Genomic DNA, 25,130 nt, shown 5'->3' on the forward strand with positions numbered 1-25,130 from the left:
AGTTCCAGTTTAGAAAATGCAGAAGGAAAGAGAGCATTAATCTGGCTGAAATCCACATAACAGGATTGTGTGCGAAACAAAAGTGAAATCAGACAGTGCAGTCAGTGAAATACAGGTTGAGGAGGAGGGGGGAATATGCTAGAAACAGCAGTTTACTAACCTCTTTACTGCAGCTAAACAAGCTTTAAGAGGCATTAGGATTTATTCTTTGTAGCAAGAGGGGCAGGAAAATTCAGGACCTAGTTCCTGTTGTTTGATTTTTTTTTTTTGCAGCAGAATATTCTTACCAGAAGTCAGGCTGTTAGAGCATGCTGCCCGGGAAATGATTTGCATTTGGTAGAACTGCCCCTCAGTTCCTCCAGCTCACACCACCCTTGTGGCACTTTAACACTGGTCATTTGTTGAAGGCTCGGCATTTGATGTTTTGATTTTTCTCCCGCTGCTCTGCAGAAAAGGATTGTGCAACAGTCAAGGACTACCGATCTTTGGGAAGAGGCAGAAAACATGCATTCAGATCTCAAACTCCAGACGGGGAAGCCTCTTTAACTGTGCAGTAACAGAAATTGCTTAAATTATGGATAATCTGCTGCACAAGTCTGTCTTCTCCTATTTCATAAAGCTTCCTATCCATGCAACTTGGAAACTTGTATCGCCAGTGAAGGACAAGAGGATTCAAGAAAAGGTAAAAACAAATTTAAAAAACGCAAACACCTTCAACTGTAAACCTGTGGGTGACCTAGCTATATCTTAAAGGGAGAGGATCAGAAATTTAGCTGAAATGTTTTCTAAATGTCAGTATCTGGGAGTAATGGCTATGTTTAAGTTTTTATAAGAGCTTTGTGACTTTAAGAAAATTGGCCCTGAGACCAAATAATTTTTGACTCTGAGGAAATCACTGGACACTTATAGCAATTGGGGGCTGAGACCATGAAGCTTTAAGTAGTCATTGCCTGTCTGTTGAGGATCACAAAAATCCATATTTCACTCCTGTCATGAGCCATTTTCAGTATAATTCCAGGTCATCTTCCATCACTCATGTCCATTCTAGCTGACTGAAGAAATTGTTAAACTTCCTTTTATTTTCGATAGTCTTGAATCTCCTTGTTATCCTAAATGGGGTAGATTTGAGAAAATGAATTCCTAAATATGCATATAAAATAAACTAGACTTCCTCTCTCAAGTCTTGTGTTAGACATAAACTTTAAGCTCTGCTGTTCTCTGTGTTGCAAGGGCTTTGTCTCTACTAAGAGATTTTAATTAGTCTGAGATCAGGTGTAGGGACTGGTCAGTATTTGCGCTCTTTGTCATGTAAATCTGTGTTAAGTAAAAGGCTGAATTCTTGGCAGCAGGGCTTGCAACTTAGTTTCTTAAATGTTTTGGTAGATCTTGATTTCTTGATTTAAATGCAACATGAATATCCTTAGGAATTGTTATCTGAAGTTGTTCCTGTTTCACAAAGAAATCGAAGCAATTTAGTATGGAGGGGAGAAGGGGTGAGCCTGGAATGGGGCCATCTCTGAACTACTGTTCTTTTTCCTCTAGTATGTGCTCAAATTAAGCTATGTGATGAGCATTCAGAAGCAGCCTATAACAAGAGCCGAAATCCTGTGTTCCTTCGAAACAGTTAAACTTCTTTGCTCTTTGTGCGCTAAATGATGTTGAATAGCATACTTCTCTAAATGGGAGGTCAGCAGGCAACGAAAGGCACATTCCTTTGACGTGATATATTTTGGAAAAAGTACCAGGGCTATAACTGATGGAGGGTGAGGGGGATATCTGCTTTTCCTGTTCTGGTACAGTAGTGTTCGTTATTTTCTTGCTTACTCCTAATGTTTTTACACTGGCTAACAGCTCAAGCACTACATGCTTAAACAAATATCATAATCGCTCTCCTTGGGATTGTCCCGTGTTGGCAGGGCTGATATTCACCTAAATACAAACATTTGGTTCTTTGACTCTACAAACACTCAGATGGGTGGAAAGTGCAGTTGAGCTCAGCAGGTTACCCTGCATGGTGTTGAGAATAAGCTTTTTATTTCTGAGGACCACATTCTTTTATCTAGCAGAGTAGGTCCTTCGGATTGTTTGCTTAGTGCTGGCTCAATGCCTTTTAATAAATATTATCAGTCGATGACTAACTGCTTTATCTTTGAGGGTTTTTTGGTCATTGTTTTCTCAATATTCACCCATTACTGATCTGGACAGGTATTAAATTAAAGCTCAGGAGGGATGGTGGATCCATGCTAACAGTGCTATTGTCATGTTCTCGTTCAGACAGTTTTTGTCTGATGCTCATAGTGCTACTTATATAGTCACAGGGGCAAAAATCAGAGGCAGAGGATGTATGCAGGGCTAATAACTTCGAGCTGGCTAAGGTTTGTCCTGACAGCTGAACTTCAGAGGATGCATTGATCAGTTATAACTTCAACATTAATTGGTGAGACTGAATGGTTTGGAGAGCAACCTGTAACCTGATGCTAAATTAAACGATTCTGTATGTATAAGGATGTGAGTATCTTCAGTGCAATATACCTCTGGCACTGCTGCTTTAATACTGCTGGAAGAAATCCATTTAATCAAAACAAGCATTCATGTGGTTAGTAGCATGTTAGTCCCAAGACACAAAGCTTTATCAATATAAAATGAACTGAATGTGATGCTATTATTCATTCTTTTTACATTGCCTGATATTATGCAGTGAATGTAATGAGGCTTGTTGAAGAACTGCTGTTCACTCTGATGTTCCAGAAAAGATATGCATCCTAGGAGACTTGTTCACCGATCAAACATTTTAAATGAAATACAACATTAAAATAAGTGTAATGGTTTCTATCTGACCTCAGCTTTGCATGCTCACTTTAATGAGTTGCATTTTGGTCTGGAAACTAGACAGCTAAAAACCCTGTTTACTGGTTGCTTAGAAACTTTACAGAAACTGATCATCAGTAAGATCATTAGACATCAGATAGTTGAGTAAAAACTAAAGCTGTGAAGAGCATATTGTTCACAAACAATAGATTCTGGACATTACCACACAATCTTAAGGCCAAGAGATAAACAGCTTATAAGAAGGACATGTGTATAGATAAGAACATCCAGACTTATACTAAGAAGGATAAACTTCCTTGCCTCAGGTATACAGTATGGTTTAGGAAGACTGTTTCCATATTGGCAGTGTATTAAATGTTTCCTTTCTTGGACCACCTTCTGGAATTATTCTTACTGAACACACCAGGGCCAGGAGCATGGACTTCATGGAGTATCGGTATGATCCAATAATGGAATTATTTATGATCTTTAAGATTTTTCTCTCCTATTTTTAACTCAATCTCAAATGTTTTAAAGCACAAAAATGTGAAAGCTTCTTGACAAGCTTTATAGAAATGACATGAAAATGTGTTTTATGGCTGTATGGTAGAGTTTCTTTGAGAGTAAGTGACGTTTTAACAGCATAGTTGAGTTTAGGAGGTAATTCTGGTTAAGTGAGGCTTTTATCTAGATCTGTATAGCTATTTATTGTGGGAACATGTATTTAAGAGTAATTCTTATCTAATTCTATACATCAAATTTTTCCATAAAAATTGTTATGATTAAGTTCTTCGAAAGCATGAGATATTCAATGTTAATTCAGCCTGAGTAGGGAAATGAATGAAACACTGTCCTAGGATGTGGAACTGTCACTGAAGATGAAGTAGACCTTGAAAAATAAGCTCCAAATAAAAATTACAATGAAGGTACATAGAAGATATAGAAAGGAAGACACCAGAAAGAAAGTGAAAATATAAGGCGTGTTTTGATACAGTTACAGCTTCTTTTGGAGGGCTGGAAAATCCAAGCCCTGTGAATTTTTAGCCTTGGCAGTGACTGCAAGAAATCCCCAAACAGCACCCGAGTAGCCCTGGAAATGGGTTTTTCACAGTGACTATGCAATGGGTTTGTGGTTTTAATGACATGGCAGACTAATCCCAGTCAACCCCATTTCTGAGTATTAAATCAGAAAACTTTGTTTGCTCCTGATGATAAAGCTGTAGTATAGCTATAAACATGCTAGTTATTTTCTTGTCAAACATAAAAGTCCTATTATTTCAGGATGTTTAAGGGGCCTCTCTGTTTCGATAAAATACAGGTATGTATGTGGCTTGTTTAATGGTGTATATGCTGGGAGAGTTATCTCCTTTCCCTGAAGTAACTTTTTGACTCATGTGGCAAAGCAAGAAATAAATTTTGCTGTTGTTACTAGTTTAAGTACCTGAATTAGCATTTGAGGAAATGACTTTTCAAGAGTATTGCGAGGTTACCTCTTTCCAAAACATGGCCATGAAATTTACTCTTCCTGTTGAAAATGCAGCTGGATCCAGATAAAACTTTTCCCTGAAAGAAACCACAGGAAGCTTTTTTTTCATTACAATCAGCTTCCAAAGAGCATCTGACCAGTGTTAAAGAAATGGAAGAACCATCACTTTGTTCTGAGAAACCATCAGCTTTCCTTCTGAATTCTAGCCTTAAATAGACATTTCTTGCAGCTTCTCCAGCCCAGACTACTTTATAATTATTTTTGAGCTACACAGCAGCCACAAGATGAATGCTAAAATAATTTCTCTAGCTAACAGTTCGTGCATAAGAGTGATTGATACCATCAATGAGTTTCTATACATGAGGATTAACAGATGGGGTTTGATCCTTCAGGGAAACCACCAAGTGAGCTCTGGGATCCCAGAATTTGTATGTTGTGCTTGGCATTGAGAGTATGGATGTCTTTAGCAACACAGCTGCTTTGACAGAACCCTTTTTAGCCTCTTTTCTGAAGGAAGTGAGCTGTATGTGTCACTCTCCTCCAGTAACTACGGAACTCATGGAAGGAGGAGTCTCAAAGGTGTGAAAAACCCACACACTTAATGAAAATAAGACTGGTAAGAGGAGAGGCACCCTCGTAAAACTGCCTTTAAGAGCAGCATTTCAACAAATAGATCATGCAGGGGAGAATAATCATAAGTACTTCACGTACTAAAAAGCTCCAGCCAGTGTTGTCACCTCTTGGGTATTTAAAAAAAAAAAGGTCAAACCCTACCCTGGAGAACATATCTAAGAAAATCTTCGACTTGGATACCTGGTAGTGGTTGATTCCCTGCTGCAGGTTAGTCAGTTAACAAGTCAATCAACCACAGGACACCAGACTGCTGGAGACCAGGAAGGATATTCCCCTGACTGTCACCGGAGAGCTATTCCCTGCTGTGAAAACATATTTTGAGTCTTTCTTGAGTTCACAGTTCAATCACTGCTTTCTAATTTAATTTGAGTTGCATAATAGCACCTATGTTGAGTTGCATCAAGCTATCTTTCCTTCAGATCACTGTCCTAACTGTGCCCAGGCAAGATTTGTGAGTCGCTCTAAGGTCTGAGTAGGAACAGAGTACAGTTCCTCTTGTGAGGATGTTCTCCTAACAGAGTTTATCAGCTGTTTGCTTGCGTAGTGCATTGTTCTTTTGCCGTACCTTTTGTTTTCCTCAAAAAGGGCAAGTCTGCCCAGTTTAACAGTCAAAGTCTTATCTCAAACTAACTGTTTGAGGAAGACAGTGCTCACAAAAGATGGGCCTTTAATCAAGGAGAAAAAAGCTTGCAGGCCGCATGCAAATAGGAGATATGGTACACTCTTCAATCAGTATTCAACCTTTGGAATCATTTATCTGTTGCCAGCCCATGCTCTGAAAATTCAGTTGGAAGTGCTTATAAAAGATTTCTATAAATGAGAGGTTCTAGTCTTTGTGTACAGTTTACAGACAGAAGTTCTCTGTTACATATACAGTCAACCTGGATTACAGAAATAATTCCTTACAGCTTTGAAACCTGCATTTGTTGAATCAAAATGGCACCGTTGAACATCATCTGTCAATGTAGTTGTTATATGCCAAGCAACATTAGCATGACTGAATGTGACATATGTTTGACATGCAGCTCCTGAAATTATAGGACTACAGGCATTTTAAAGGACACAATTCACATTCTCAAGTGACAACCTAAGACCTTTGCAGGAATCAGCTCTTCAAGTGGGAAAGATTTCGGACATCTAGTCAGCCTGGAGATGAGATACTGAAGATGCAGCTAAAGAGTCTGAATGCGACACGTTACCCAGTAAAAGATCTATCAGCTTTTGCTGAAAATAGCTGGCACTTGATCTCTGCTCTGAGATTAACGGTACCTCCCTTCTCACACAAGTTAAGCTCTAGCTGGAAATGATGCTGTCTCTTGGTGTGTACATGAGAGATGAGATCTGTTATTGCCAGTGTTGTAACAGAGATAACGCTTGTGTTATGGCTGTGGTAGTCCAAGCCCTACTATTGGGTTTAAAAAAAAAAAGGGGGGGGGGGCACCCGTAGTCTGGCTTTGTTTGGCTCTTCTAAAGATTTCTGTGTCCAATGATGCATTTGGTGTAGCTGACTCAAGTTTCCATTACAAGCACTCTATGAAACATGGGGATATTACAAATTACTTAGTACTTCTCTACTAGGACAACTAAGAAATCTATATAGTTATTAATGAAGACTCCATTATAATGGCTTTCAGTAAGTTTGTTTAATAGTGGTATACTTTTGGTATGTAAAAACTATGCATATGTTAAATTTGAGATGACACATTAAAAGCGCTGCTTGCTTCGTATGAATAAGGTGCTATGATTTTTATGGTTAAACAGAGGCTTGACTCATTTCTCTAATGAAACATTTTCCCTAATTTCTGTTCTTTGTTGTTCTGAAGCATAAAAACTGCTAAGTGATTGCTGTGTATCCCCAGGGTGATATGCCTAGAATCTGAAATACTTTGTGATCCTCTGGGGCTGATGGATATTATGTTATTTAGTATTTTATGCTTAACACCATCATGTCAAAACAATTCTTGTGTCCTAACAGTTCCTTGCAGTTCACAAATTCATTTGGAAAACTCTGTCTTCTAATAGTGATGGGTAGCTCAGGTATCCTCTTTGTCCCATTAGCTTCTTCTTGGCTCATTTGGATCAATGTTTGAGAGCCTGCATCAGAAGAAATCCATATTTGCTCTGGTTTGGCTTTAAGCTAGACTCTCTACTCCAGTCACACAGAAATTCCTGTAGGGATTGTATGAGGCTTGCCAGGGATGTGCAGATTCTTCTTTCTTCCCACTAAGTAGATTGTATTCTTGAATGTGATCATTGGTATTGAAGCTTGGATGTTTTGTCCCTTCAGATAAACATCTTTATTGAAATACCATTTTATGATGGAAATATAAGCCGGGCCTCCACTGCTTTGTGTCAGACATGACTAGTCAATTTTTCAAGCACACGCTGTGTCTATCTACATACACGCATTTTAAGATGAGCAGGTTTTGGTATTGTTATGAGAAAACAGCAACTAATACAAGCCACTTGAAGGAAGCAGTATGCTAAACAAGGATCCTAATCTTAAGGTGTTGAGCTTCTGCCTTTTGGTCAAAAGCGAAGAGGAGCTGTGGTCCCTTAGCATTTTGAAGAATTTACCTAGCCACTTAGGGACTGTGGCAGCTCTTGACTAATGGTTTGTTCAAATTCTTCTTTTAAGGAGTTGAAAACTTGTTCATCTAAATGGGCAATGTTTAATTATTTTTTGGAGTCTAAGTTTATGAGATGGTCTGCTGAAGAATTCTTACACTGTTGGCATTTAAAATAGGATTGTGTTACATTTCCTGAAATATTATTTTTCATTTAAGTACTTTTAGTGACACTGATATCATCTCAATCAGTTATGGTCAGGTCTTTCACTTAGGCCAGTATCATGACTGAATGGCTACTGATGACAACCAGTGTATGTAAACACAAGTGCATCGAGGATTGAAGGCCAAGAGAAAAGATTCCAAAACTAAGATATACTCCATTACTGTAGCTTTATTTGTGTACAAATGAAATACTTTAATTTAAAAATTCTCTCTGTCCCTTCCCACTGTTTCCTCCCTTTTTAAACTGTGAATAAATCTGCCAGATACAGATGGATTAGATTTAATTTATGGGACTTCTGTGCTAGCATTTCGAATGCCATGGAAAGACAAGAAACCCACCAAAATTTTGGTAGCATTTACAATTCCGAGACAGGCAAACAAAACAGGTGCTTGTGATTCCTGTTTTCTTAATTGAATTTCTTCAGCTGTGCCCTGTCAAACTAGCTTATTACACTATGAGATGTACTCAATGTGTTACAATTAAGAGGTACTGGGCTTGTGCACTCAGTAACACATGTATATATTCACACTTCTCCCCATGAAATTAGACAGAAATGTAGCAGCCCTATTTTTTACCATATTTTAAAATGAATTATAGCAGAAAATGCTGAAGAGGCATTAAAAAAGGCTTGTTGAAAATACTTTTGAATGCTAGAAATAACAGGACTGTCAATCCCAACAATTACAAAAATGACTTAGCCTTTCAAATTCTGATTTCTTTTCAGAGAGATTTCATTTGGCCTTTCTATCCAAGTTTTGAGGGTCATGCTTTCAAGCTTTTCTGTGCAACTAAAAGGATTAGAAACTTTTTTCAGCATGGGCAAACTTCTTTGATAGAATTGCACAGTTCCAGGATCCAGCCTGTAATATAAAAGTTATATTAAAGGCCAGGAGCTGCAAATGTTATTAACACAGCAGTATAATAGGAATCAGGCTTTTGGTGATAGCTTTTCTCTGGTGTTTGAGCCATGCCACGCCTCTTTATGGTATTTGCTTTGCATCCACAGGAAGTTTGTTATAGGCCACAACAGCCTGAACTCAGTCCTTAGGACAAATGGAGGAACCTGAATTAGTGATAGCAATCTTAATAGTGGTCGTCTTTCATAGCAATGTGTGCGATTTTCACTGAGGGCTAACATAAAAAAAGGGGAAACAATTTCCAGTGAAAATTACGGGAGATATAAAATTCCTAAAAGCACCTGGTTTACTGGAATTTTTATCTACAGCAGAAAGTTCTTTAGGAGTCCTGTTCTGCAACTTAAAGAGTAGGAAAATCAAGGTTTTGGTTCCCAGTGCATGCACACATGAGTAATTGGTCATTAATCCATGTTGCTCCTACAGTGTCAGAGCCTTTCAATTATAGTTTTATTTTTTTCTCCTGGATGGATGATTTTCCACTAGTCAATGAGTGATGAATCAGAAATGTTTACAGCTTGATATCTTTTTAGTTCAGCATATTAAATAAGATATATAGCTGCATAGATATATGATGAGATATAACCTAAGGATAGATAAACTAATGATAGATATAAACATATAGATTTATCATTAAGTAAATCATAGATATGATAGGAATCATAGAAATACAAAATATAAGAAATATTTGATGTGATATGATAAAGATTATCTCATAAAAGTAATATATTAATATATCTTATAATATGATAATGCTATAATCTTCTCAGCTTAAATATATGAAATATCTAAGAGATATGATAGAAATCATGCCTCTGATTAGATACAAACAGCTTCTGGGCAGTTTTCAAATAGTATATAGAATCTTTAGGGTTATAATTTACTATAGGAAACAAGATTTTCACTGATCTATCACTACCAGTTTCTGTAGTCTATAAATACAGTTGTATCCTCAGAACTCTTTAATAGATCTGGATTACATTGGAGGCCCTTAAAGATGGAAATGCCTGAAAATTTTACTGAATGAAAAACTTTTTTTTTTTTTTCCTTCTGAATAGGCAGGTGGCATGCTGAATTTGTACAAAATGTCCCCACTAGCCAGATGGTGGGGAGGAGGGCATATGATACAAGTTTCAACTCTTTTTGAATTAAGTCCCCCTCTGGTGCTTCTTGGCTTTTTGCAGTGCACAGAATGCAGCTGATGTTAGTCATTTATTTATTGAAAGGAAGAGAGAGAGGGGGCACCTCAGGGACCTTTTAAACCTCCCATTGCAACAGGCTGGTGGAATATACCCTCCCAATTCATGGATTCAGCTGTAGGGTTTGTTCCTCCCATATCCACTCCTGCCAATTTTAGCTGAGGCTGTATCTAACCCTTGATGCTGCATGGACTTGAGTGTATGCGATCTATTATTTAGTGTAAGAGGCTGAAGATGGTGATGTTGCCAGAAAATATTTGAGCACCTATTTCCGGGGCAGACAGGAGGCTTTTTGTGCTACCGTGAAATGGACTTTTTTTTTTTTTTTTTTTTAATTCCCTTGTGCTGAAGTTTGATATTCATCAGCAGTGGTACAGAAACACTTCTGAGCATCTCTGTTTTGTTCTAGCACAAGCTTGTGTAGCTGGGTAGGGAACCAGGTCAGAACAACTCTGTTAAATTTGGGTATTTTTACTAAGTGTACTTTACTAAGTTTCTACGTGTTATGTAAGCTGTGTGTACTGTTTTTCCTCCTCCCCTTGCAGCCTTATTGTTGGGGTTCATTAAGAGTGCACCTGAATACAGATTTAGTCTTTCCATTCACCACTTGGGTTTATCTTAAGGTTAGAGGTCTTTTACACTAGAGCATGTCGTTTCAATAGAAGCACACTACATTAATTGCTTTTATCAGTAACATCTTCCAGCTTTAAAAATGTGACCTTAGACCACTTTTTTTTTTTTTTTTAAGATATAAGGGAGTAAAAAGTCCTCTGAACACTGGGCTTTCACTTACATTCACATAGCAGTAATTCTGAAAAAGGAAAGTGGAATGGGAGTTCTCCCTTAAAACAAAAGTTTGTTGTGTATTTCTCCCAACCTGAAAAGCTACTGCATGCTTTCACTTGATAAAATTTTTGGCTCTGAGTCTGAATAAAATTACACAGTCCAACACATTACACCTAGGTGTTTTATCAAACAAATTATCTTATTCTTGCCAGGAGCTGAAATCTTGTAACTATGTAAACATCTGTTTGCTAACTGCCAGCTCCTTACTATTACCTTCCCCCCATTTTACCCCCACCAATAGTCTTGAAAAAGAATTTCCAAGTGCTGAGAGACTTGGCAAGATTACTTGTCTGTAATGTATGCAGCATTCCTGAAATTCTTGGCACATTAGCCTTGAATCAATTCAAACTAAAGTACTTCATTACTGCTGTTTTTTTTTTTAACTGTTTGTAGTTTCACTGTTGAAATATCTTTATTCTCCACCACAGACATCTTACTACAATGTAACCGAAATATTTTGAAATTAAACGGTGTGCTCTGCTTTCCTGTTTAAAGAATTGCATTAATTCTTTGGCAAGACATAAACCTTTATTGGGGAGCAGTTTTCCACCTTTTGCTGTACTCAGGCCACAGCACGGCTGTAGCTGCAGGTGATGGTGCAGAGGATTGAGTGGCGCCTTTGTCCTGTAGCAGACGTCCTAACAAGGCACATTGCCCACCTCTGCTAAGGCTTCCAACTGTAACTTGCTTCACAGCATATTCTAATTATAGAGTACGATCTCCTTGGATGTGTCTTCTCTTGGCTGTCTTTTACAGGCAACAGGAAACGAGCTCTTTACTTCACAAACTGAGTAGGATTTTTTTTCTGGAACTGTAAAGCCTCAGAAGATAGGATAGAGGCATTTCTGAGACCTTCCACTTCAGTAGCGAAGCTTTTACAGGAGTAGTCAGCTTTGAAAACAATCACTGAGGGTAAAACAGAAACAGCTGAAGATCTCTGTATGCCCTAAATGAAGGGAGAGGAAACCTCGATGGAGAATATGCAGTTAATATTTTAAACTATTTCAAAATCATGCAGCTGAAGGAAGAGAATGGCAGGTAAGTATGGAATATGTGGGAGAGATGGAAGTTATTGAGAAGAAAAGTATAGATGAAATACAGGTTTGAGACAACAGCTGAGTGCTATGGTCAGAAAATGAATTAATTTAGTCTTTCCCTGGAGGACAGGTTAAACAAGATTGTCTTGAATGCCCCGAGAGTGTATGTTCATAACAGTTCAAACCGATTTAAGGTTGGAGCTCCCGTAGTCCTGCCTTCCCACACCAGTTCTGGGAGTTCAGCGGTAACACCTTTTTTGAGGAAGGCTTCCTCCTTGGCTGGACCAGTCTCCCTGTACTGGGTTACCAAGAGATGACAGTGTCAGGGCCAGCACACAGGAAGGATAGAACTGAGCAAAAGGAGAATCACAAAAGCCTGATTTTTTTTTTTTTTTTTTTTTTACATGAACTTAAGATGCTGTGGTGCTGCACCACCTCTCTGAATGTAGAACATTAGTAGGGATGCTATCTAGAGATGGGATGAGAGGGTTAAATGTAATGGTGTTTCAAAAATCAGTGAAATCTAATTTAAGACTGCCATAAACCGAAGTTCCTTAATTAGCATAATTGCACAGTGTCAAGACAGGGCTGAGCTAAGGTAATTTGAGAATGTAGCTGTGTTTCTTACATCCTAACATGCTCAGATTTGTAAAATGAAATGAGTACTTGTTTCCTCTGGGAAAACTGTATCATTTCTCCTCTTTTAAACTTTGTGAACTGATTTTATACATATATATATATATACACACACACACATATATAAAAACATTCAAGCTTTACGTAGAATTACCATGGATTTTCCTCTGCAGAAATCTGTTCTGAGATGAGGTGATTACTTCTATCAATATCAGTTGAACAGCAGAGATAGAAAGGATTACGGGGAGGAAATATGCAATGCAGGCTTTACCACTGACACATGCCAGCTCCAGTATCATCCCTCCCCTGTCCTGACTCCAGTCATACAAGTACCTTGTAGAGGACTGTAAAAGCGCTGGTGAGTTTTTGACATCAAGATGAAAGACAACAAATAATGAGGCTAAATCAAATGAAAGTCCATGTTACCAGAAAGTAATTTTTTTCTTCCAGGAAAGCTAATTTGTGCTTGGTGTATGAGGGCAGTTTGAATTATACCTAAAGCGAGGTAAGGAAATAGTTGAGATATGAGTTTTGTCAGAAGGATCACATATTAACCTTTTCTGCCCCAAACTGAAGTGCTGTAGAAAGCATGATGTTATGATTCAGAAAAAGGTTTCTCTTATTTATAAATAACCTTCTCATGAGATTAACAAAATTTGTAGTAGACTTCATTAAGGATTACTCAACACTGACAGAATTTAAACAAATTAATCTTTAAAAGGATTCTTTAAAAGGATCTGGAAGCTGACATTGGAGCAACAGGTATTTTGAGTCATGTTATGATCTGAAAAGTGACTTCAACAGAATCCTGTTTAATAGCTGTCCCATCTGTGAACCATGCAGTTATAGGTATCCTTGTGATGTTTAAAATACAGCACTACAAGTAGTAGTAAAATGTAGCACAAGGGAATAGTGAAGATGAAATTAAATTGATTGTGATCCAAACAAACTTGAAGTTAAGCTTGCATACAAACTTGCTGCAGGTTAAGGCCTATCTGTTTAATGCCATTACACTGAATTCTCCCTTAGTACCATTGATCAGTTGGAAGGAAAGTTCTGGAACATCACATGTTTATCACCTTTTCATTTTTCCAATACTTCCAGCAGCTCTCAATTCTTCTGAAGAAGTAGAAAGGCAACTAAAAGCAACTTGTTGGGCGGCCTTTAGATTCGTATAGAAGCTGAGTGTGCTTTTTTTACAGTTGACTATTCAAAAACAAACAACACAAACAAACCACCACACCACACAAACAAACCACCACACCACTAAACCATTTTAGCAAATGACTAGTTTTCAGCCTTGAAGGCCTAGGGCAGCACAGAAAGTAATGAAAGCTGCAGTACCTATTTATGCTCCCTATACCTGTGCCACCCTCTTGGCTGCGCCAGCATAACCCCTTCTGATTCAGTTTGAAAAGTCTGTATTTACTATCTGCTGGATTATTCTGGGCACGAATCAGTTCCCACATAAACTCGGTTGTTGGGCAGTTTGAGGTTGTGGTTCTGAGATAATCTGGTGGTTCCCTTGCCGCTGAAGGCCACTTGCAGAAAGTACGGTCTGACTTGAGCATCAACGGGAGGTAAATTATGAGACTTCTGTGGGGAAAAGGATGATGAGGGGACAGGGTGGTGGTGGGGTGACAGGATGACATGAACTCTTTTTTTTTTTTTTTTGGTGATGCAGAACACTAAGGTGTGTGCTGCAAGGCATTTAAACTTGATAACACACCCAGGTAAGGTGACTGCCTGGGGCCAAGGGCTGCTCAAGGTGGCACTGAATGCTCTTGAAACCCTGCCCTCCTAAACGCAAACCTAATATCAGCAGGTTCACTGTTTCTGAGAAAGTATTTTCAGGTCTGTGAACTAGAAAGAGAAAATTGGTGATCTAACAACTAGGGTGTTCAGTCTTTTTTCCTGAAAACCTATCAATATTGCATATCCTTTCAAGTACTATTAAAAAAAAAAAAAAAAAGAGATTCTAACTGTGAAGTTTAGAGATTGTTTTGCCTTCCATATTTGAATTTGTAATTGTTCTTCTAATTTGTATATGTTTTTTTCACTGGAATTATTCAGTTGTGGCTAGATACATTTGCTCATTGGCTATTCAGATAAGCATCTTATTGCCAGATTTTTTTAAAAGATTAAAAAATGTAAAATGAGTATTATTGTAATTTGTGAGTACAAATGGCTACAACTGGTTACTGTAAGCGAAGCCTTTTTTTTAATTTCAGACTTTACCTCCACAATCATAATAATGTTGCTGTGGTTTGCCAAATAATGCTTTTGCCGCACACTTCTGAGGATTCCTGAAGATATTAGAGCTGTCCTAATACTCTTCTGTATCAAGCTTGCATTAAGGTCATTTTTTTTTTTTTTTAAAAAAACCCCATATTCAGCAGCAGATGGAGATAAAACACTTTGAGCACTGTTTATTAAACAGCCACTGTTTGTAGGTGTGGAGTATGGCAGAAACAGTAATATAACTGTGAAGGATGGTGTGGTCCTGATATAAAACAGAAAGGGCGCTTCCCAGCTGCCTGGCAGCATCACAGACTTGTGTGACTGGCAAAGCTATGCTACTGTAAAGAGATTAAACCCCAGAGATTAAGCTTTTTTTAGTTCTCACTATACAGTAGGGCTTGTTTTTGACTTCTCCTCTTTTAAGACATCTGAACAAAGAATGTTTCTTAGTAGGCAGTATTGTCACTGATCTTTAGGATCTCAATAGCTCTAGTTCTGAACAAGCTCAGTAACATTCAAGAATTCATTTCCAATCTCCTCCCCAAAACGTCTCATAGCATAGTGTAAATAAATCCAAATATATTGTGGATGTAAACAGTATTAGGACCTACAGGCTTTATGTTTTTCCCTTCAAGAAAATATTTACTTAAGTTCTTCATATTTAATGGTAACATCTGATATTGAAAGCAGGATCTAACTCCTTTAACAAAGTAACTAAACATTTTTCCTAATGAGTTATTGTGCATCACTTTTGTGTTGAAATTGAGGCATCATAACTAGTGTCACAACCACAACATGGTTCTTTGCTTGCCTTACAAACAAGTTAAGAGCAGCAGTATCTTGTAGAAGAGGCATTGCTATGATGACAGTGCAACCTACTTGTAGTGGGATACTTCATGGAGTAACAATGGAGATATTCAGGTAACATGGCAACTATATGGGACAGGTCTGAAATTATGAATTAGCTACTCTCCAACAATTAACTAGCTTGCTGTCATCTTATTTTCCTGAATGCAAATATCTAGGGCCCATACATTAAATCAGCACTTGTAACTCTTCTTTACCTCTTGCAATATATTGACAAATTAATCTTAATTTAGCACTGGAACAAATTTATCTTCAAGAGCTTCAAAAGAGGAAAACAGGTTCTTTAATTTCACCTTGTTTAGCTGAGTAATTCAAGAGGCATGCTATTATGGGTTGGGAGATTTAATTAAAATGTTTAAAATTTAGTTCCGTTAAATACGTTTTATGAACTGACAAAGACTGATTTTTGGTTTCTTCTGCTGCTTAGGAAAAACAAAGCCAGGGTGACAGGTCGTTAATCATGAGATGTCAATGCAATTGTATTTCTCAGTCCATGTTGTCATGCACCTTTAGAAATGGGGTGTAAAGCCTACAATTAGCATATCTCCACTAGATTTTGACCTTGAAAGTCAAAAGCCATTTTGTTCTTACTGGTGCTGTGCATCATACCTTAAATGTAAAATTTGTTACCTCGGTGGAAATTACCTTTATTTTAAAACTTCCCCAGCCCTAGAGCTCAGCATTGGAACTATACTTTCAAACAATATATTTGAATATGTATTTCAAATAATACGTATACACCTTTGTTTAGGTAAACATAACTGGTAAAGCATTTTTCCCGCACAGCCCTTAACTAGTGGTAAGCATTGGTGGTTACATGATTGGTAAAGCCAGGTTTTAAAAGTGAAAGTCATCTGAAGCGTTTAAGATTTTGTATTGAGTCTTAATTTTTTTTCCCCCCCTCCCGTAACTTTTTGAAAGAACATGATATAGTAATTCGGTAATTTGAAACTAACTAGAGTACAAATCTAGCCTGGGTGTACTGTAACTCTAAAAATAGCGGCTACTCCCTGTGAGACACGTTTTCATACAAGTTCTGCTTCGCAGACACTCTGAGACAGCGGGTGTTGGGGGGTTGTGTCCCCACCACCATCCCAGGGCCCGCAGGCTTTGGCTCCCGGTCCTGGCCCAGAGGCCGGCGGGGCCCGGCTCCCGGCTCCCATCTTCCGCACGGTAACGCGCGTCCTCTGCCCGGGCAGGGAGGCGAGGCGGCGCCGCGGAGCGGGGCACAGCCGCCCATGCTGGGGACACCTCCAGAGCTCCCAACAGCGGCGTTTGAACACGTTTATTTCCGTGGCTCGCTGCTCTCTACCGGGGCCGCGGACCCTGCGAGGCCCCCGTGCTGCGGCTCACGCCCGCGCAACCGGCGCCGGGTGGGAGGACACAGCAGCCGCTCCCCCCGCGCTGCCAGCGGGGAGCGGCGCCCCCATCTTGGGGCGCAGGCGCCGCTGCGGGCGCGTAGCGGGGGGGGGATCCGCCCGCCCTTCCGTTGTCGCGCCCCGCCCCGTCCGCTGCCTCTCCCGCCGCCCGCGGAAGTGAGCGGAGCGGAGCCGGGGATGCGGCCGTGCCGCTGCCCCGAGCCACGGAGGTGAGAGGCGCGGCGGGGCGAGGCGGCAGGGCCGAGGCGGCGCTGAGGGAGCTGCCGCTTGCGCCTCTCTCCCACCCCGCTCCGCCCCGCTGCCCGCGGCGGCCTGCGCCAGCGGCTGAGCGGGCGGGGCCGGGGCGGGGGTCGCCGCGGGCAGCGGCCGGGGCCGGCGAGCTCCGGGGAGCCGCCGCTTTCCTTCCCGGCACCCCTTCCGCCCGGCGCTGCGGAGACGGACAGGGCGGCGGGGGGAGGAGGGTTATTTGGGGTGAGGGTTTATTTTTAGGTGCGGGGCGTTCGTTCCGTGGGGAGCCCCTCCCCGGGCGGGACGCGGCTGGTGGCGGCGCGGGGGGAGCGGCCGCGCTGCTGCTGCTCCTGCTGCTCGGGGTTCTGGCGCTGCTGGGCAACTAATCCTCATCCTTGGTGGCCTCTGACAGCTCTGCGGGTCCCTCCGTGCCTGTGCCTGCTCCGCGCTGGCCAGTGGAAAGCAGTGGAGATCTATAGGGTTCACTTTAAAAAAAAAAAAGAAATTTTATTATCATATTTTTCCTCTTTTAGCGCTGGTTTCTCTTGCAGATGTTGCTGCAGGTGGGGGCAGAGGGAGCGGTGTGATTGCCTGGCATCTTGGGGCATCTCTCTCCTCACCTTTCAGCTCCCGCTCCAGCGCTGCTGTCGCTAAAGACTTTTGTAACTATCGACTCAAGTACAATTTCGATGGAAAATGAAGGTAAAGGTCTCATCAGAGTCACTGACTTCATTGGAGCTAAGAGGATTTTTGCATGCAATTTGGTGACAACTCCTACTGGTGCGTGGGTATGTTTTCCCGTTCCAGGGGTTTGCAGGGTTGCTCTGGTGCCTTAATCTCGTGGTAGGAGTTTTGGTCTGCATGTTGTAGCTTAAGAATTGTAGGACCGCTGTTTTTCTTTATTTGTACTGCTGCTTGTTGAACTAACGATCAGACAGATTTTATTTTTGCTTGACAGATATTCCGAACATCTATTGAGTGCTTTAGCGCTCTGCGTGTTTGGAATAGAAATCTCTTGTTTTATTTAGAATGGGGTGTCTAAGCATTAGTTGCTTGGTATTTTCTTAGATTATATTGTCAAATTTTGTCTTTCGTGGTTAAGTTGAGAAGCATTAGTTGCATTTTGTGTTGAAGTATTTTTGTGCATATTCTATGTTCTTAAAAATGACTTAACTTTGCTCTCTTGAACAGTATTTGATTTAAACGTGGCACTCAAGTTTTGAGTTCTGCCACTTGAAAGATCTAGTATAAAGCTGGAAACTCTGTGTACTGAAAGAAATTGCTCTGTTTGTGCTTTCTCCTTCTTGTCTAGTTTGGAAATTACTTAATCCGGGAGTTATTTCAGTTTTTCTATGCAGGGCTTCAGTTGATGCTCAGGGAGCCTTAAAAGCCCCTTTGCAGGGATGCTAGTGATTGTGCGCCTCACCGATTTTTCTGTTCTGTTTGACTCTAGGTGTTGAAAATCTCTGAAATGTGTTATTTTTATTACTATATATGCAAGAAAAGAACCGTCGATTCCCCCCTCCACCCCCCACTTATGTCATCGGTATTCTTTGAAGATGTTAAATGTTTTTTTTTTTTCGGTGGCTGCTGGATTTCCTTTGCTATAGGTTGTAATGTGAAACATAGGAGCTCCTTTTCCTCTCACCCCATTCTGAAAATAGAGATGCTTTTTTTAATAGTTTGACTTGAATGAAGAACTGGATTGAGTTTGTGTGGTAGACTAACTAAATTATTTTCTATCATTGGATATTGTTCTGTTTTGAAGTATGGTTGTCTTCCATGACTGGAAAGTTGTAATAATAGTGAAATCCAACCTGCGTTGAAAACTATTTAGTTTCTCATAATCTGGCATTTCAGAACCCTTTTCCAACTTTAAAATAATGTTGGAGTTTTCTTAATTCTGTTGATCATGTCTTCCAGCTGAATATTTGTAATAAAGAGCATGGACCTTGTCAGGCAGAAGGAGTTTTGGAGGGCAGGGGAACGTTTCTAGAAGATTGATCTTTGTTTTGGGAAGCTAGATAGCCGGTAGAAGTAGTGTCTGTGCCTTTACATTTCAGTCACTGCATTGCAAATAGACGATTTTTGAATGTGCAGCACTGGGGGCAGGGGAAGCAAAATGGATAATAATGCCGTTGAATAGAAATAATGCTTAGAGGAAAAAGAAGTAGCTGTCTGATATTTGTGTGCCAAAACTAAAATGGCAGAAAGACTTTTAATGCCTTTTAGTTGTATTACCAAATAAATAGTATATCATAGATGTAGTTTATAATCAAGTTGTGTATGATAGTGTGACCTGTTCTAATTCTTCTGAATGCTGATAGCACAAAGATGGCATTGCTTAAGTTTCTTATGGAATAAAGAAATTATGTTTAAAAATTAGTAATATTTGTATGATAGAAGTAACTTATTTTTAAAAAAAGCTTTATCTGGGGGAAAAATAAAAGATGATCAGATGTGTATTTCAAAGGCAGAAATAAATGCTATGGCTTGTTGAGGGCTTTCAGAATGGGGTAGGAGGAAAGCTAAACTTCAGTATGAATAAAAGGGCTGAGTTGGTTCTCTTAACATGTGAATTACTTCCCCTCTGCATCCTACTCCCCCAACCCCCGTCTCATAATTGAGTCTACAGACTGGCATATATATTTACAACTCTCTGCTGTCTCTTTGGGTGTTCTCGGTATTTCTGAACTCTTCTTTTTCTATCCAGTTGACATTTTGAGACAGCTAGAGAATAGCAGCTTTCATATTGGAACTTTGCAGCACTCCTGAGAGGATCCTTAATGTATTTTCCAATCTTGTAGAACAAAGATTTCAGATAATATACATATACATATATATATAAAAATGTTTTGCAAGATTGTGTTTGAAAATTCTCTTTAGTTTTGGTATTGAACAAGAGATGGCAGATTTTTTTTTTCCCTCCTGTATTTGGATGATTATTCAAGTTTGGGAAGTGATAAGATGGTTTGGAAAACTGATGTTTTCCTGTGTTAGTTCAGTTTTCATAAGCAGTATTGTATGTTTACTCTAAGCTGGTTAATGTTTTGTCCCAAGGCTTCCTTGTTCCTCTCACGTGTACTGGGAGGATTAAACTTCCGTGAAAAATTCATGCGTCTCATGGTAATGGGGAGAGAGAATTTCCCACCATAGGAAGACTTCTGCTTATCTCAGTAAAACTGTGACTTAGAGGAATGATGTTTGTATTTCTGTTTGGAAAGGTGGAATTTGTGGCTTCTTTCCATAAATGGAGCTTTTTCTTAAAGTATAGGTAGTAAAGAAAACTTGCATAGATACAGCATAACTCTGAGTGCAAACTAGGCTGTGTAATTTTTGATTCTCTCCATCGATGCCTTTAGGCTGTTTTAAGTAATTTTCTGTTATTGTAGTCTGATTTTTTTTCTTTATCACCATCTTTAGAGTGTGACAGGTTCTTTATTCTCCTGAGGATTGTCTTGTAGAATTCTGCCTTTTAGTAGAAAACTGGAGAACACAGTTTAGGTCACATCAACTTTGAGCATCTCTGCTCTGAGGTCAGGCTATGATTACAAGTACGAATTATTAAATAGGAGTACTATTTTCTTACCAAGACCTTCTGTAGCATTTGTTTTCACATCATTAAGTGCTTAATAGAAGAGATCAGAGTAACGTTTTCCCACCTGTAAGCCAAAAATATTTTCCCAAAATCATGTAGAAAGTTGGTAAAAAACCCTCAGGCCAGACTTGCTGTAAGTAATAAAAACATCATGTGGTGATTGTGAAATCCTCCTTCATCTTCCTTGTTTTGAGGCCTAGGTGATTTCAGCTGATCTTCAAAGACCACTGTTCATTTCAGCCTGCAGTCTGTCAGTAGTCATTTCAGGATAATTTTGATAATTGGATGAATACTGAGATAAAAGTCAAGAATTTTTTTCTTTTATTTGTAAAAGATACTTTAATTCTTCACATAATCCTGAGGTGCCAAATGAGTGGTTTTTGTTTGTCATGTGCTTGAAGTGCAGTAGAATTTCCTTAAGAGTTTCATGAGTGTTTTTCTGAAATGGTGAAAATGGGCATCGTTGCTCAAGGAGCAGATCGAAGATGAGTGAATAAATGTTGGTGTTTGAGGGCCGTGAGTTCGCACCCTGGACCAGCTCATCACGCATTAGGCAGCTGTAGGTACCAAGGAATGGGTGGAGTGCGTGTACATGCAACTGAACACGGAGGGAGGAAGGGATGCTCGTGGCAGCAGCCACTTGAAAACAATTTAAATTGTTCCAGAGTGGCGTCATCAGTTATTTCATGACAGTACTATCCAAAATAATCAGAATGAATTTTGTGATGGGAAATGCTAGAAATCGGTGTTATCACAGCAGTTTACTTTCCTTTTGATGTGTAGATGATTTCTTAATAAACCAATAGATGAAACAAGAATTTTAATATTCATTGATTACTATTTCTTACCATCTGCAGCTTGCAGAAAATTAGAACCTGATACTTTCCACGTCTGTTGGCAAAAAAAGTCACATATCTTCTGTTTAACTTGGAGGACAAGGTGAGAGATTTTTCTAGTAGAGACCTTTGTATCTTTTGGCAGTGCTTTGATAACTTAAGACAACTGCTAAGTTAACATAGCCTTTGTTTTGCGCTAGAAACATAGATTTTCTTTTTGATTGATCGGTGTAATCTTTTAATCTATTGTTTGACTGGTTGATGGAGCATTAGATAGTTTTAGTCTTTCCTTTCCCCTTTTTTTCCCATGCAGATAAATCAGAAATGTTTATCTATAATAATGTAGAAGTGATTTAACATGGAATCTGCTTGAGTTCAGACATCACAGAATGTATGTTTATTTATTTTATAATACTAGGTTTGTAACTCCTTTCTGTGGAGAGCCTCTGGCATAATCTCAGTGAAGCAGAAAAAACAGTGTTGTAAGGGCAATGCAGGCAATCCTCAGGGTAGCTGATTTAAGAAAAGAGAAACAACCATTTTCTCTTGCTTTCTTGGTGAAGAGTTTGACAAGTGCGTGGTGATCTTGGGCCTCTGTTCTATAGGACTGAATGAAATGCTCTCATTATTGCTGAAAGAAGATCCTGCTCTCAGCTGCATTGCTGTCATACGTGTTGTGTTGGCTGTTTTGGCTGTTGAGTTTGTCTGGCTTGCCAGCTTGGCAGAAGGTGATCCCAGCCCTTCGTTCCCCCGGCCCCCTGCGGGACAGCTTTCTGTTGAATTAGTGACTTGAATGGGCTCACGAAGCGTCCAGTTAATGCCGAAAACAGTGAGGGACAAAGCAGTGCGACCTCCTCCTTCTAGCATGAGCAGACCCTTAGCTTGACTCACTTCTGTATGTACTTGTAGCTTCAGTTCCATATAATTCACCCATAGATCACGGTGGAATTTTGCAAGAATGGCATAATAAGTAGATTTTAGTTGTGAGACCTGCATTTGAGTTGGTGAAAGAGTTCAGGTGATACCTAATTGACACGGGGTGACAAAATTGGCATTTACAGTGTGGTTTGTAGAAAGAAAGAAATAGAAGAAGTAGAAGAAATAATAAAGTTACAGTGCAGAGAAGGAAAATAAAATACAATAATCAAGGTATAAATTTGGGACAAGCATCTGTTTCTAGTTCGTTGTTTTGTAAACATTCTACTGTGAACAATTACAAAGGATAAAATGGATAACGGGTTACCATTGTAGCCTACAGAATCTTTACAAAGACTTTGAAAATATTTTAAAGTCACTTTACCTGCAGCACCTTTTTCTGCATACATAGTTCACAAAAAAAAGCTTGATGAATACAGTGTTGCTGCTTTCTTGATACTCATTATAAGAAAGGTTATTACCATAAGTATAGTAATTATGCAGAGAGTTATGTTTGTGTTTAGATTGACACTGACATGAACTCGATCCTGAGAACTGGTTTAAACAGTAAGTTCAGGATTTTTTAAATTAGAATTTTATTTTGTCACATTATGAAGTAACTGCATAGCTGTCAAGGATATAATCAATGATTGAATCTTGGAGCTTCATTCATTATTTTAAACAAATAAATACTGAGCAGATGTTTATATTGGCATTTTTGCTTAGTACAATTATGTGGCAACTCAAGTCTGCATGTCATGGATATGTTAGTGTATCACAGGGTGCTAAAATTCTTTATTAGTGTTTGCTGTTCAAGTGCTGTCCTTTGAGAAGCTCAGCACTTTAAAGTGTTACGAGATAGAAGCAATCCAATGGACAGGAGCTATATGATCTTATTTCTAAGGTTAAATGTTCTGTTCTAGAAAGTTAGCAACTGTCTGGCAAGATAAATGACTGATATTTAGACCCAGAGACTTTTGGCCTTCAATTTCTAAAAGGCTTCACATGGATTGGGATTTAAGCAGAGGCGTGTGCTGTTTGGAGTCAAGCAAGATATGGCCATCGGTGCTCTCTTCTTTGGGTGATGAGTTTCTGAACTGACCCAGTGCTATTATACAGAAACATTGCTTTCATCAAGGCGCTAGCATTGATTTGATCATTTTAGTGTGTGCTTAGGATTCTGTATCTCTTCGTTTTTCTGATTAATAAGTAATGACAAATGTGTGAAATGTTCAAGCAGACTTTTCCAGTGTTCAAGGATTTTTTTTTTGAACAGGAAGAATCAAAGCTGAATATTTTGGTGAAACAAATACAGATTGATCTGATGTGTCTGTCAATGCATTCTTGGTAACTGATACCATCTCAAGGCTTTCAGTAACCGGGCTTGAAATTTATCATAGTGCATCCTCCAGAGTATACAGAAATGCTCTAAATTCTCTAAAAGCTTTTGTAGTGATCGAATACAAACTTTAAATGTTGGCCATTCTTAAGTCTCAACTGTATACTACAGAAATGAGCTAAAGGAAGATGAGGTGGTTTGGACAGATGTGGTGTTGGGCACTTAGTCTGAATTTTTGTTGTCTTTACAGCTGCAATCTACAGCACTGCAGTCAGGTTAAGGTATTATTTTTGTGAAATACGTTCTCCAGCTAGAGAGTGGGCAGTTGTCATTCACAAGGCTTGCAGGATAACCGCATGGAATATACTATGATTACAGAAAATTGCTCAGCTTTACTGTTGTGCTGGTAGCCTCAGGTGAACTACATGTCCTACTTTCCTTTCTATTTTTTAAATTAAAGAAGACATGGAGAAACATCCTGAAAGAGTAAGATGCATTTCAGGTTGTGGAAATGTGTTTCTCAGATAGGTGATTAGTTAAATATTTTTAGTACTTAAGTATTTTTAGTACTTGAAAATAGTTCTTGAGCTTTATAGTAGAGTTGATGTGGATGTTAAATGGATTGTCTTAGTCTTTCTTACACTCCCTGAAGCAGATGGGCTTGAGGATAGATCTCTTAAATATTTTACAACTTTTAAGATTGCTCAAACCTTGAGATTTAAGATGATCAGTGCCATTATTCAGATTTCTGGTTCTTAGTAAGAAATGCAGAAGTGTTGTGTACCAAGGAGGACAGTTCTGTGTTATGGCTGGTTGTTGGCCATAGCGAAAGTCCTAAGCACTGCTGAAATAGTACTGGAATACAAGGCAGTTTTTTTCAGACTTTTGGGGCAGCTTGGTCGTTCTCGTAATTTGGATATTTATATTTCTTTGGTTAGTGGGTGCTGCCTGTGCCAGGTTGAATATCACCATTTTTCTGTAAAGTCTTATGAAATAACGCACAATGGCAAGGGGCTGAAACTATGTGACCTCCCAGGATAGAAATCACTCTGCAAAGAGAGCTCATTAATGCAGATTAGCGTTTCTCTTTCCTTCTGGCTTTTTTAGAGACAGAACTTTTCTACGTGCACTTCCTTTGATGTGGGGGCTCCTGGTAAAATGTTTAAACTGAAATACTATTGAATAGGAGCAAATTTCTTTGAATATTAGAATACAGGGCTGCTGTAGCTGTTCCTCCGAAGTGAAAAATCATCACACTTTTCTAAGGAGTCAGTTCAAATGAAGATAGTAGACAGTGACTTCAAAGCCTTCAAAAAGTATTTCTTCTCCTGAGCAAACAGTGCCTGGTAGAAAACAAGTGCCTCATTAGTCTCCA

The 25,130-nt window shown here is 39.2% G+C and overlaps 1 protein-coding gene across 7 annotated transcripts in view; it reads left to right on the plus strand.

Moving 5' to 3' along the window:
- The first annotated feature begins 619 nt into the window (after nt 1–619).
- ATP2C1 (ATPase secretory pathway Ca2+ transporting 1) overlaps nt 620–25,130 on the plus strand; it is a 68,267-nt gene continuing 43,756 nt past the window's right edge. The window contains exons 1-2 of one of the 7 annotated variants that reach the window (XM_065627280.1): nt 16,962–17,048; nt 17,619–17,769. In XM_065627280.1, coding sequence (XP_065483352.1) covers nt 17,764–17,769 — 6 coding nt within the window. In that variant the 5' untranslated portion in view covers nt 16,962–17,048; nt 17,619–17,763. The other 6 variants (XM_065627281.1, XM_065627279.1, XM_065627283.1 and 3 more) reach the window with 6 other exon arrangements.

This window comes from Caloenas nicobarica, chromosome 2 (genome assembly GCF_036013445.1).
Source record: "Caloenas nicobarica isolate bCalNic1 chromosome 2, bCalNic1.hap1, whole genome shotgun sequence".
Classification (NCBI taxonomy): domain Eukaryota; kingdom Metazoa; phylum Chordata; class Aves; order Columbiformes; family Columbidae; genus Caloenas; species Caloenas nicobarica.